Source organism: Neltuma alba, unplaced genomic scaffold, assembly GCF_004799145.2.
Source record: "Neltuma alba isolate B1F8T4 unplaced genomic scaffold, ASM479914v2 tig00011153_pilon, whole genome shotgun sequence".
Taxonomy (NCBI): Eukaryota; Viridiplantae; Streptophyta; class Magnoliopsida; order Fabales; family Fabaceae; genus Neltuma; species Neltuma alba.
Window position 1 is genome coordinate 28,866 of NW_021635886.1, and position 14,857 is coordinate 43,722.

Below are 14,857 nucleotides of genomic sequence, written 5' to 3' on the forward strand. Positions count from 1 at the left end.
GAAAAAGAGAATTATAAAGAGATAAAAAAATAATTACAAAAACAAGTTTTAAAAATTATTATTTACTACTTTAAAACTTGTTATCACATGATACTTAAAGACTTTTTAAGAATTATTTTTTTTTAGAATCTCATTATAATTTTCTTAGAATAAAATTATCTGGCAAGTTGGGGCACATATAAAGCGGTTCATTATGGTGCTAAATTGTGAAATCCATCCTCTGACCGGCTGAACTCCTCAGAGAGGTCATTAAGGCATGTTCAGGTCAGCAAGCAGTGGGAGGGGAGCCGGCAAGTATGAGAAATTAGGGGAAGAAGCTTCTGGAAGTGGGGATGCATCAGTGAAAGGAGAGCTCAAGAGAAGCACAACTCTGGCTTCAACAAGAGAAACAGGGGCCAGTCTGCAGAGGAACCCAACGAAGAAGAAGGATAGCAAAGAGAAGAGCCATCCGATCTTCAGCTTCATGGATTTTGGAGGGAAGAAGAAGAAAACGACGGCCAGGCCTGAAATGGTGAGGTATGTGGAGTATCTCAAGGAAGCAGGCATGTGGGATTTGGATTCGGATGAGCCCGTCATTTACTACAAGTAATATAATTACAGGGCTTACCTTCTCTCTGTTCTTCTCCTTCTTCTTTGGATTTCAAGTTCAACGTTTCCGGTATGTCACCAACTGAAATCGTAATCCATTCTCGTTCGTTCCAAATTGCAGACACACATGTTTGATTCATCTTCTTTTGCTTTTGATGGAATCGATTTAGGTCTGGGAACGCGGCTTCATGCCCAATGAGACAAATACGAAAAGATTATTTTAAAAAAAAAAAGCAAAACAACTTTTGCGCAATTATCTAATTTATTTATTAATTTAGATTATATCTAATCCATTTTTAGGGTGTTTAGATAGAAATCAAACCATGGTTTCAGAAGTGCTTTTACGAATTACGAAGTAAATATGTGGAGAAGGTTACCTCGTTTTGCGGAAAAGTGATTCTGAAACCTAGATTTTAGTTTTGCCAAACACCCCCAAATATAGACAACAAAAAAATGATTTTAATCTATTTGATTTTATAGTGTCTTCTTTCTTATGATATCTCTAATGGGAAGAAGAAAGGTCTTAAATCACTCAAAATTCGGGTTCTATGTTTTTTTCTTCTTTCTTACTCCTCCGGTATTAAGATCTGTTTAATTAATTTGATTTGATTAAAAAAATTATATAATTTAATTAATTGTAAGAAATATAAAATATTTTCCTTAAAACACTATAATCACTTTTCTTAATATCATCCCTCTTTCTTTTATTTGATTATGGTTGATGTAGTATCTATAGAGATAATTTAGAAATAATTGATAAATATAATAAATAAATCTTATATTTATAATCAAAATCAACACAATAATTAGATTTTATATTAAAGATTGAAAGATTATTTTAATATAAAATAAAGATATGTCCTTATAATTACGCTCCTCTATAACTGATTTTTGGCAAAGTAGGGTGTACAGATATTGGGATGGACGTCTAATGATGGAAGGGTTCAGTTCTAAAAAGAACAATAAAACACAAGTTGCAAAACCAAACAATTTACAAGAGTTTTAGGAAAGTAAATGAAAAAGTTATTTTTCAGTGGCATCACCCGTATTGCTTGTGGTGAAGGTTAAGGGTTTAAGTCTTGCATTGATATTCATTAAGTTCAAAGAAAAACAGTATTATAATATGAAAGTTAAATAAAACTACTAAACAAACACAACCTTAAAAAAAACTTTAGCAAAGAAATATTTGAAAATTAATATTTTAAAAAAATAAAATAACTTATATATCCACTTTTTTTGTGGCCGACTTCTCGAAAAGTTGCGTTATTAAATCAAACGAGGCCACAATCATTAAGAATTGAGAACTTCCAGTCTTCAAATTGGGCTAATTACTTTATATTTGAATATATTAAATCATACTCCTTTGATCTTTAATATAAGATATGCTTAACTACTTTAGGTAAGTTAAAGAAAGTAGTTCAATTAGTTATTTATTAAAAATATATGTTGGTTTTTCTAAAATATCATCTTAAATTATTTAAATTAAAACTACATTTTGATGCAAATTCTCTTAACATGTGCATTTAACAAGGTTAATTTAGATAAATAAAAGAGACAAAATAAAATAGATTCTTATATTTAAGATTAAATTTAAATATTAACTCTTGTATTAGGGATCATAGTTAATATTAAATTTCAAGGAGAAAAGCATAAGGAACTACAACGCAGGAGAGAATCTCATATTGAGTTTGATTGACTCACTTTTGAGAATCTAATTTGGATGACTGTGAGATACTAAACCTAATATTGATTTTTATTCACTTTATACTACTCTCAGTCCTTAATATAAATATGAAAGTTAAATAACTAATTTAGAGATATTAAAAAAATTAATTAAATTGGTTATTTGTCACAAATATGTGTTGATCTCTCCAAATTATCCTCTTCAATTATATGTATTAGATTATTAGAGTTATCCCTTGATGGAAATCCTTACAATCACTAGCAATATTTTTAAAAAAAATGAGAGACAAAACCCATTGAGATTTTATATTTAGAATCAAATTTAATTTTTAATCATAGGGGAGGTAGTAGTATTAACAAGTTTTCTAAAGTCACATTAAGGTCCAAATTTAAATTAGTTTGGACTACACCAGATGGATGTAAAGCTTTTCCAACAACGAACTAATGAATTAATGATATTTTCAACATAAAAAGTATTTTCTCGTTATTTACTCTTACGTGCAAAAATCATATTTTATTGAAAAAATAACATAAAAAGAAGTTAAAAATTATAATATTTCAATTCAGACTCTTCAGAGGTTAAAATTCTAGAAAAAAAAAAGTCATGCCTGATCTGTTATTTTACAAATATAGTTAAATAACAAAAATATCATTGTATCAAAAAGTTTATTAACAAGTTATAAATTGATAATGACAAGTGTTAAACAACAAATGATAAGAAATATACCGGCAATAACAAGTTATTTACTAATAAATTATAAATTGGCAATAACAAATGTTGAACAACCAATAACAAAAAATGTGCTGGCAATAATAAGTGTGATAGCTTTTTTTTTAAAAAAACTGATATAAAGGCATTTTAGTCATTTGACTATATTCGCAAAATATCATATTAGACATCACTTCCTTCCTTGGGATTTTACCCTCTTAGATATCTGAATTGAAGTATTGCAATTTCCAACTTCTTTTTAAGTTATTTTGTCTCTTTTATTTCTCCTTTTTATTTTTGTGTGCAAAGCCACAAAACATAAATATTACTACCTCTAGTCTTTAATATAAAAGCTCATTTAACTTTGGGTGAATGGATAAATTTACCTATTGTAATATCGAAAAAGGGCACTAGACATCATAATAAAATGTCAGGAGCAAAAATATACATGAACTTTTGAAAATGGAGTAAAAATGCCCATGCGGTTAATTGCTCCAATGTTGACTATTTAGAGAGAATATTTTGACTAAAAAATGCTGATGTGGTGCATACATGGCATAAAAAGAGTGAATCACCCATGAAATTTGAAAAAAAAAAAAACAAAAGAAAGAAACTCAACCCATGTCGGTTTAGCATTCACGTTCGACCGTTCCACAATCCCTAACAATGGCAGTGACAATGGCATCCATGGGTAAGCTTCACCGCTGTTAATGATAGCCATTAACACCAAATTCGAACATGGAATCTTGCAGAAGGTTACCATTAACACTAGAAAATTTGAATAAAAAACCCATAACTTGAATGAAGCAAATTGTTATAAAATCGCAAGGATGGGGAGAAGATGGAACAATAAAATTGCAAGCAAAAATCACAACAAAGAAAAAGAAGATGGAAAAAAAATCCAGCAGAGAAGATATAATTGTAGCATGGCCTCCATGTAGCTTCAGAACTCGTTGAACTTGCAAAATCCAAAAACCCATTGAACAGGAAAACGATTCCAGATGCACTTATTGTAGATGATGCGGAGTTCGTCTTTTGCAAGTGGATGCCAGAGGCGAGAGAATGGTTCCAGATTTGAGATGCACCTGTCATGTGAGATGAAGAAGCTTGGGATGCCCGAGATAGCAATGGTGATGGGCGCCGGAGATGGCAACAGTGATGGTGTCAGCGTCGATGATGACAAAGGTGGGGTGACTAGTGGAGGAGATGACTATAGAAGGAGATGGGTTGAACACGGTCAGAAGAGTTGAGGGTATAGATGGCAAGTGAAGAAAGAATTGAGGCAATAATTGAGCTCCATGGGTATGAGGATGGAATTGAGTTCCACCGATTTTGACAGGACTGGGTTCCATAAGGAAGTGGAATCCAGTGCACCAAACATTTTATTTTTAGAGTTCCACTTCCACTTCCAATTTTCTGCCTCCAATTCTTTTATACCAAACAAAGCATTAGATTAGGCAGTAATTAAAAAAAATAGAAATAATTTAAAGTGAGGTAATTATGGAGAAAAGAGAGAATATGACAAAGAGGATTAATATGATTTGAGCTAGCGTGTTTCTATTGGACAGAGTACAAATCACGTGGACACTTAGTGGGACCCACACAAAAAAAATAACACCAGTTTACAGGAGTTAACAGCATGGGCATTTTTAAAAGTTTATGTGCATTTTTGCTCTCAACATTTTATTATAGTGCCTGATGTTTCTTTTTGATATTACAGTAGGTAAATTTGTTTCTTCACCCTTTAACTTTTATTTTGGTTCTAAATATAAGAATCTAATCTATTTTGTCTCTTATATTTATTCTTTTTTTTTTCAAGGCAGTTCTTCTAATAATAGTAGTTTTAGCCAATACACTTAATTAATAAGGATATTTTATAAAAGACAACACATATTTATTATAAATAACTAAATTAACTAATTTTTTTAATCTATTAACTCTTATATTAAGATGTAGGTCATCAACTATCAACCGTCACACAAGCCCAGCATGGTGCCACGGCCACTGATCTATAGAAAATATACTTGTGATCCATAAAAGATGATGAGAAAATCCAGGTCCACATTTTTTTAAAAAAAAAAAATCCAGGTCCACATGGTCAGACGACGTCGTATAGGAATATCACTTCGCCTCCTGAGTTCTGAGCACTGGATAATATTAGCAGAGGGAAGGAGCCAGCTGACTTCAACTGCGGACTGTGGGGCTCCGCAATGGAGCTAGTGGCTTCACAGTTATCTCTAACTCTTCCCAGAAAGAAATTTCCTTCTCACACTCTATTTCATGGGCTCATCTCCGGAGCTATATGCCGTCAAATTCCACTTGAATTTTCATCCCAGTTTGTTACTTTTATAAATAGGAACGGTCGTTTTGAAGCATTTGCCCGTAAAAAAGAGACGGTCAGCGAACTAGAGTATAGCAGAGAAGTCGAAGGAGCAGAGGAACCACATACCTCTTCTTCTCTGGACGATGACTTGTCTTTCTTGTCTCTTAGCGAGAAACCTGACAGAAATTTGGCTTTGTTGGACGATTATGAAGCGGAGGAGCTTGATTATGATCCCCACCCTGACCACCGAAGCGGTCTGTATCTTCAAATCCTAAGAAATTTTTTAGACTCCGTTTTATCACCTGTTTTGGACTTCTCTATTTTGTTCATGGTGAAATTCAGTGGGTGCTGAGCAGACTATTTTTAATCTTGAAAAGCTGACATTGTAACACGATTATCTAACATTTACAAAATAACACACCCCGTTCAACTGTAAAGTCTAAAAATTTGACTTTATTGATAATTAACCCTTCTTTTGAGTTTTCTAATATTTATCTGTAGAGATGGCAAACACAGTTACACAGGATATTGATTTAATTAAAAAAAAAAAATTAGAGAGAGAGAGAGAGAGAGAGTAGGATAACCTAGGTGATAATTATCATATAGCTATAGCTTCTCCTCCTCCTTCCGTTGTATAAATAATGACAGGCTTATGGAGAAGCTGATATGCAGTGGTTCTGCTAACTGGTAAAGGTATAACCTTATATGCCTTTTGCGTTTTTGCTTCTAACTTGAATGAGTCCAATGCAGGGTATGTGGCTTTACTTGGGAAGCCTAACGTCGGGAAGAGTACACTAGCAAACCAAATGATTGGCCAAAAGTTGTCTATAGTTACACAGAAGCCTCAAACAACAAGGCACCGTATTCTTGGTATATGTTCTGGCTCAGATTATCAGGTTTGGACTTAGTGCAAGCTGATTGGTTTGATTTAGTCAGCCTGTTACCTGGGTGATGAAACTCATTATCATGCATGGCTATTTGATGTTCAAAATTTTAACGCAGAGTTCTATTTTTAACTGTACCTTTCTCTTGGCTATTCACTAAATTTCTTAGATGTCAGGAGGAGTCGGACACTTCTTAAAGATACTTTGAATCTAGGATTAATTCTGCTCCGAAATTGAGTTTAACTCTGCAAGTGGTATATGCAATTGGTCTGGGATGAAAAAGCTATGATAATCATGATAAAAGTTTTTGTGAATATTAGTATAGTGTTGAAGTAATTTAAAATATACCCATTAAGAAATTTGTTACTACTGATTTTTAAATTCTGATGTATTATATGCACTATTCATGGTGACTGGTGAGCACTTCTGATTTCCTCATAGATGTGCTGTAATGTGAGAAATTAAAATGATGAGATTGATAGCTAGTTTTCCTGAAAGAAGACTGAGTCCATCCAGTTATTTCACATGCTAGTTGTCCTGAAAGAAAACCCAATATTGTCACGAGTTAAATAAATATTGAGTTTGCTAGGCTCTGGATATGTCTAGCCAAATTTTTTAATACTTGTTTCTCTGACTTGAGGATTTACTGGCAGATAATACTTTATGACACACCTGGCGTTCTCAAGAAGGAAATGCACATGTTGGATTCAATGATGATGAAGAATGTTCGCAGTGCTGCTGTTAATGCTGATTGTGTATTAATTCTTGTTGATGCGTGTAAAGTTCCTGAAAATGTATAGTTCAGGGTTCTCAAAACTGTTTTTGTTTTTGTTATTGTGTTTATTTTTCTAATTGTTTCTTACTTGTAGATTGATGAAGTGTTGAATGAAGGTGTAGGAGATCTCAAGGATAAGCCTCCCACCCTACTGATTCTTAATAAGAAGGATCTTATCAAACCTGGGGAAATTGCAAAAAAACTTGAGGTTCGAACTCATTGATTGGTATAGATATTGACTGGTGCAAGTGAATTTACTTGTATTGGTGTGCTTTCAACACTGTTTTATGTCCTAAGTATTTCGCATTCTTTGCAGTGGTATCAGAAATATACTGATGTTGATGAGGTTATACCAGTTAGTGCTAAATATGGTCATGGCGTTGAAGATGTCAAGGACTGGATACTGTCAAAACTTCCCAATGGACCAGCATACTATCCAAAGGTATGTTGAAAGTCAAAATTTCACTTTTGCCACTCAATCCTCCGTCCATGCATTATAATTGTTCAAAAGGACAGTGAGGATTATTTCTTGTGCTATTAAATGCCTGACAGCATGGAAATTCAGCGAAAGCATTCAGTTCTAAAACTAAAATATAAGTTATTTGAACTCAAAACGTGCATTGTATTGGGCAACCTCTGTCCGCCAGTGCATTGTTATCAGCACACCAATTTGGCATCCTATCATCTTATGTCTCTGTCCACCAATGCAGTGCACAAAACATGCAATTGCAGAAACAGTGGCAGTCACATGGGTTGGGGTGGCCTTGGGTTTTTTTTTTTTTTGGGGGGGGGGGGGGGGTTATCAGTGACAATTATGAATTATATAGTGCCTATACATTGGCAATAGCCTTGTAGCCTACCAGCATGAACAAATACTGTAGGTGGGGTTTGGTCATGTTTATGATCTCAGGCCATTAGTGCTTGCCTTTCTGATTTCTTTTTTTGTTAACCAAAAAAAAGAAGAAGAAGAGAGATTGTGCCTATACACTGCAGAACTGGAAACTGGAAACATTAGATGAAAACCTGGCGATGTCTTAGACAATAATGAGTTGAAGGCTTACGTTTCTTGATGTTTGTGGAATGTTGCTATTAGATGGATTTGTTGATTGCAATCCTTTTCTTTTGTAAAGTAACAGTTATTGACCTCTGTTTTATGAAGAAACTTAATATCTGTCCAGTTATCATTTTCTCAAAACTAGGTTTTGGCCTTGCAGTTTTCCTGGTCTAAAACCAAAATAATGCAAAAATTCTCAAAATCCTATCAGCACAGGAAAATTAATGTCTATATATATATATATATATATATATATATATATAGATGATTGTCTCTGGCATGTATTATGTTTTCCTTAGTATTGTTGATCCTTCAGGACATTGTCAGTGAGCACCCAGAAAGATTTTTCGTGGGTGAAATCATTCGAGAAAAGATCTTTATGCAGTACCGAAATGAAATACCCTATGCTTGCCAGGTAACCATCAAATAGTTCATGCTTGGTTTGTGATGTAGTTGCCTTATTTCAATGAAAAGAAAAAGTTAAGAAAGGAGAGCAAAGGAGAAAGGAAAAGGGGAAAAAAAGAAGAGAGAATTAAACAACTTGTTTTCTTAGATTTGTTTAAAATAATCTTATTTTCTATTGTCCAGGTGAATGTTGTAAGCTACAAGGCTCGGCCCAATGCAAAAGATTTCATACAAGTGGAGATTGTTGTTGAAAAAAATTCACAGAAGATTATACTTATTGGAAGAGTACGTCACTTATATCAGATTTCCATAATTCATATTCATTTGTGAAATCCTGGGGTTCATGTGGTCTAGGCATAATGTATTGAACAATGCTAATGATGCTATTGTGGGCTTGGCTACTTCAGCGTCAGTTTTGAGTTTTGATCTATTCTGACTAACACTGAATTTGAGAAACATTGGCTGAAAAGATATCTTGGCATGGATCACAATACAATAAAAATCTTAAATATAAATGTCAAGAATTTCTGTTGACAGATTGAAAATTAAATGGTTTCTAAATATGCCTCTTCCCCATGCACATGCCTTTATGTGCTTCATAACAAGCACAATACAGTAATTTCTTTTGAGTTTTGTGCTTTAACCTGTTCAGGAGGGAAAGGCTTTGAAACTTCTTGCGACAGCTGCCCGTCTGGACATTGAAGCCTTTCTGCAGAAGAAAGTTTATCTTGAGGTGATTGCTCATACCATTTTGCAATGTGTGTTTGTGTGTGTGGCTCAGTTTAGCCAGATGACCAGATCTTGCATCATTTTGGTGCTTCCTTTAATAATCTCATCAAGCTTCAAGTGTTAGTGAAGTACTACCTATATGAACTTTTCTTGGACTGGAACTTAATTACCAAGCTCGGTTGTCTAAACAGATTGAAGTGAAGGTGAGAGAAAACTGGCGACAAGATGAAGGGCTTCTCAAGAACTTTGGATATGGGGGACAGATACGGGTTCTTTAATGTGAAGATACATAGAAACGTTCGTCAGACATCAATCGTATTTAAGATCATCTTGCTAAAGGTGGCATCAGAACTTGAATAGCAAGAGATATTGATTGACGCTGCCTCCTTCCTCACCTTTTAGCCATGTCAAGTGATCCCCTATAGTAAAAATGGGGATCACCACTGACGACCAAAACAGTTAAAAAGAGGAGAAGGAAGAAAAAGATCTGACTTGGAAAGAAATTAATGGTGATACAGCGCCCGCATGGTAGTATATTAAATAGAGATTGCAGAGCAGGAGAGTTGAAATCGATGAATCAGGGATTCAACAGTTTCAGGGGAACTATCCCAAGACCTGTTTTTTGTTCCTTTGTAATGAGATACATGATAATAGCAGCCTCACCTAAAATTTTATTCTGGAGTTTTCTTTTTCTTGAATCTATTTTCCTGTTTCATGTGCTAATTGTTTGTTTTTTATGGGTTTGCATTATCTTCATGCGTATCAGCCCCTTGGAATCTATCTAATGAAGCTAAATTATGTAACTTGCCAATCACAATCAAAATATCATTTGTCTCCAACAGGCTACCAAACCCTTTAGCGTGTGTTTGGTACGAGGGATTTGAAGGAAAGGGTAGGGAGGGGGAAAGATTTTAATTATTTTCCTTGTTTGGCAACACACAAATTTGAAGAGGGGAGAGAAAATTTTAAAAATTTTTCCCTCCCCTCCCCAATCTTCTCTAAAATTAGGAGGATTTGGAAGGAAAGTATAATATTTATTATGTTGTGACCATTATGTCCATATTTTGTCATGTGATAATCATTATATCTATATCTTAAATAAAATAAGAGTGAAATTGTTTATGTCAAAATATTTTTTCCTCACCTCACCTCATGAATCAAATAAGATAATATTAAAACTCCTCTCCTCCTCGCTTTTTTTATAAATCCAAATAAGGTAATATTAAAATCTTTTCACTCTCTTTCCTTTTTCTTCCTTCCATTAAAATCCCTCTCCTTCTCTTCTTTTTATTGAGCCAAACAGACTTTTAATGTAATTTCAGAAAGCGGCTTGCATTGATTGCCACAAATTATGATTTAGGCTATCCTACTTGAGGGACCTTAAGCAGGCACCTTTTTGTTTTGGTGAAATAAAGGGGCCAAGCCCAACAGTTACATTACAACTATTCTTCTTGGGGTTTCAAACCCAGCAGCATCAAGTTTGACCAGTTCTTCAACCCAATCCGGCGGCGTACTCCAAACGAGTCTTCTCTGGTTCATTTCGTTACTCATAGTAGCGAGTTTATCTGCGACTTGGTTCCCTTCCCTGAAGGTATGCACCTTTTAAAGGGGCAATGAAGTCACCTACTTAAGCCATGGGCCTTCATGATCGCCCATTGACTCCATTCAGGTAATTATGATTGGAAGGCTCTTTTACCTTGTACACGTCCACCCGCCCCATCTTGGTTAGTAGGTTCCAACGTGGAGCCTCAGGGTGCATTTGATATAAGAGATTTAGAGAGGAGGGAACAGAAGGAGAAGGATTTTAATCATTTCTTCTTATTTGGCAATATACAAATTTTAAGAGGAGAGGAAAAATTTAAATTTTCTCTCCCCTCCCCTCCCCTCTAAAATTAGGAGGATTTGGAGGGAAATGACAGTGTTTTATCATGTTATGACCATTATAACCATATTTATTTTTAATATCCCTCTATTATCTTGAATCCTTTTCTTCTTGTCTCCAAACACTGCTCTCTTTACATGATCAAATATTTCATTTAAAGATGAAATATAATACAAGTTATGACTGAACATTACTTCAACTTTCTTTTCAATAATACTGCATGCTCTAGAGTATATTAGAATTGTGATATAAGTATTGCTCAATATATTAAATGTTATTTATAATTCTATTTTATTAAACATTCTATAAAATTTGAAAAAATAATCTTAAATAAATAAGGGCAAATTTGTCCATGTGAAAATATTTTCCCTCTTCTCCCCTCGTGAATCAAATAAGGTAATATTAAAACCTCTTCCCTTCCTTTTTTTTTATAAATCCAAACAAAATAATATTAAAATCCTTCCACTCTCCTCCACTCTCCTTTCCTCAATTAAAATCCATCCGTTTTTTTTTTACTGACACTTATGTATTGAATTTACTGTCCTAACGAATTGAATTCATTTCCCACCATGAAAAAAGTGTTCATCTTTTTATGCCTTGCTACTTGCTACTACGAGTTTGACGCCAGAATATTTGTGCAAGTATCTTCTCCTATCAAAAATGTTATTAGCAAAACTGCGAGTGCTGCCAACTAATAAGTGTGAGTAATGGAAGCTTCCATCCCTTGAGTTGCGAAGAATGTGGATTTAAAGTAGTCCCCTTCTTATTGTTTATATTTGATACGAACTATTTAAATATCATTATTAATTTAAATTAATATTTTTAAATGATACTAAAAATATTGTTCTTGTTTTGTAGTTGACTTCTTCAAAAATTAAAATTAAAATTTAAATATTATAAAATTGAAACTGTCTAAATGATATCTAGTTTCATAAGATTTTTAATTTAAAAAAATTCAAGTAATTATATAAAAGCACATGACATTTAGCTACGCATACGCATATATCAATAAGTATATTATTTAAATATACATATTTATTTAATATTATTTTTATCTATTAATATGACCTATTTTATTTGTATACTACTTATTTTATTTTTATACTATATTGTATTATTTGTTAGAGAAAATTTTTATTTTTAAATGACAATAATTAAGTATGTAATTTGAATTATTAATATATGAATTATTTCAAATAGTAAATAATAATTATTAAATTATTGATTTGTGATATAATAATAAATTATACTAGTATGTAAATATAGAAAATATTATACAACTAGTTAAAAACTTGCGGTAGAATAGTGATGGAAATATTTGCAAGAGACTTTTCTATCACAAAACTAAAATAAGGTATTCGAAAAATTAACAACATAGCAAATTCCGTCGGTAAATAATTTTTAACAGATAAGTAATAAAATAATGATGAAAAATTTTATTAGAATTGATTCTGCCACTGAAGTTTAAATTGGTTTTTTTTTTTAAAGTTGGGTGACCATAGAAAAAAATGCGACCAAGTGCGACTTGGATTCATTTGTTGTTATGGTGACCAAAAATATCTTATAGAGCACCCAAATTTCTTATGTTTGATTACATTACTTTCCTTGTACAAACAAATCACATACTACCTCTGATCCTAATTATAAGACCCAGTTGACTTATTTAAAGAGATTAAGAAAGTAAGTTAAGTTAGTTATTTATAATAAATAAGTGTTGTCATTCCTAAAATATTCTTGCTAATTAAATATATTGGCTAGAACTATCATTATTAGAAGGATTATTTTGGAAAAAAATGTATAAATATGAGAGACAAAATGGATTGGAGTCTTATAATTAGGACCAAACAAAAAGTCAAACGGGATCTTATAATAAGGATCGGAGGTAGTATTAAAAATGCAATATTTCCAACTCATTCATCACCATCACTCCCTCTCATTAATCAAATTCTTTCTTCTCTTTACTTCCTCACGGTCTTTTCCTTCCAGAAACATTCAACCATGTTTATTACAAAAACCATATGGACCTCAATTTCTCATGTTGCCTTAGCTTGTGTTTCCATTTTTCTTGGCGACTACGTTTCCACCAAACCCCCACATTTCAGATTCGAAACAACAGTATCACAAGGGGAAGACTTATCCTCTTTTTATCTCTCATGGTTATTACTCTTAGATCCTTAAATAGAAATCTAATTGTTGAGTTGATTTTAGTCCTAAATATAATATCTATTTCTTTATATTATCATTTTTTTTAAATTCCCTTATTGATACTCCATCAACCATAATCAAGTAAAAGAGGGAGAGAGGGTATTAAGGAAGATGATTATGGTGTTTTAGGAAAAACATGTCATATTGCTTATAATTAACTAACTTACCTAACTTCTAATCTTAATTTATACTCAAATTAGTTAAATAGGTCTTATATTAAAGTCCGAAGAAGTATATTTTTTCCAAACTAATATATTTAACTTATAAACTAATATATAATTTAAAATTATGCAAAGTCATTTCACACCACATCATGCTCGGATATTCTCTATTTATAAATAAATCAATCTAAGTTTCAAATTTCTATATTCGTGTGATATTCCGCGAAAAATTCATTATTTGCGGATATTTGGTTTATATCTCAGCAGGGGACCTCCCTGCATTATTGACTCCTCAAGGTCCAGATTTCAGATCTCTAAATCATTTTTCCAGCCCAACAATCTTTATCAATCTATCTCTCTTAATTGAACTACCCTTATTCATAAATTACGATTATGAATCTATGATCATGTGAAAAATATTTTAAAATATTCAACGATGGAAAAAATCTTAAAACAATATAGCTATAGATCATATTAATGAATTACTAATGAGTTTCTTTAACCCAAAAAAATTAAAATATAGTCATATTTTTTCAGCTTGAATCAATTGAATTTTCGAATCGTTCATTAAAATTGCATGGAATGACTCAATATGCATTAGATTTGTTACACAAAAGTGATAATTACATGCTCATGAAAAATAATATTCATTTGTAATATAAATTACACTACAAAATGAGTCTTACATTTAGCATAGGAAGAAAATAATAATTTTGGTTAATTAAGCATGAGTAATGTAATGAAAAATAGGTGACAGAACTATTTACTTGTTTCATACCAACGAACTAAATATTGTATTGTCTTTGTCTATTTCACAGACCAAAATATATGAATAAAATTAATAGGAGTTGAGGCTACATAAATCGCATCGTGCCTAGATCATCGTAATTAATTTCCTTTCTATGTTTAATCCAATCTGCCCAATTGAAACTCCTTTTTCCTTAAGTCTTAATTGGATTGATTAATCGAAGTGGCTTCACATGAGTTGTGTCTTTTTAAATGATAATCACATTGTCGTCAATCCAATCGTTTTCATTACGTGATATGCTTTCCGTAACCTTTTCAATTAATTGGATTAGTCAATGTGATCACTACATCTGTGGGAGTCGTGTGCCACAATAAGAGTAATTTTTAAACTAATCTTATGGTTTGATTAATCAAAAAATTGATGATGATAGTTTTTACAAGTATATAAATAAAATAACATTATTTAAGACCACAATGTTGATGTACATCCCAAGATTCTGTGAAAAATATTTTATGTGAAAAATAAAATGATTTCTATATCCCCGGCAGAATTTTTTAAAAAATGTCATATATATAGACGCTTCGCTTGCCAATTATTTTCAATAAAACCATATTACGAACCACTAATGACCGATAGATTCATGTACGTGTACATAAAATATTTTGAATTTATGCAACATTTTTTCTTTCAAAAACTAGTGTGGGACCATAT

General features: G+C 32.5%; 2 protein-coding genes across 2 annotated transcripts; both read left to right on the forward strand.

The window, feature by feature from the left end:
- Nucleotides 1-224: 224 nt before the first annotated feature.
- On the forward strand, nt 225-706 carry LOC114761928 (uncharacterized). The gene has a single exon (XM_028951377.1). The coding sequence runs from the start codon at nt 257-259 to the stop codon at nt 587-589; it is 333 nt and encodes a 110-aa protein (XP_028807210.1). The 5' UTR covers nt 225-256; the 3' UTR covers nt 590-706.
- Nucleotides 707-5,155: 4,449 nt separating this feature from the next.
- LOC114761931 (GTPase ERA-like, chloroplastic) lies at nt 5,156-9,961 on the forward strand. The gene is made up of 9 exons (XM_028951380.1): nt 5,156-5,557; nt 6,054-6,199; nt 6,841-6,981; nt 7,057-7,170; nt 7,279-7,404; nt 8,333-8,431; nt 8,605-8,706; nt 9,074-9,154; nt 9,342-9,961. The coding sequence occupies exons 1-9, from the start codon at nt 5,191-5,193 to the stop codon at nt 9,426-9,428; spliced, it is 1,263 nt and encodes a 420-aa protein (XP_028807213.1). The 5' UTR covers nt 5,156-5,190; the 3' UTR covers nt 9,429-9,961.
- Nucleotides 9,962-14,857: the final 4,896 nt, after the last annotated feature.

Excerpts from the sequence above, each read along its gene's own strand:
- LOC114761928 (XM_028951377.1), top strand. The coding sequence starts at position 257 with ATGTTCAGGTCAGCAAGCAGTGGGAGGGGAGCCGGCAAGTATGAGAAA.
- LOC114761931 (XM_028951380.1), top strand. The coding sequence starts at position 5,191 with ATGGAGCTAGTGGCTTCACAGTTATCTCTAACTCTTCCCAGAAAGAAA. Across the intron at positions 5,558-6,053 it reads CCACCCTGACCACCGAAGCG|GGTATGTGGCTTTACTTGGG; the intron begins GTCTGTATCTTC and ends AGTCCAATGCAG. Across the intron at positions 6,200-6,840 it reads GTTCTGGCTCAGATTATCAG|ATAATACTTTATGACACACC; the intron begins GTTTGGACTTAG and ends ATTTACTGGCAG.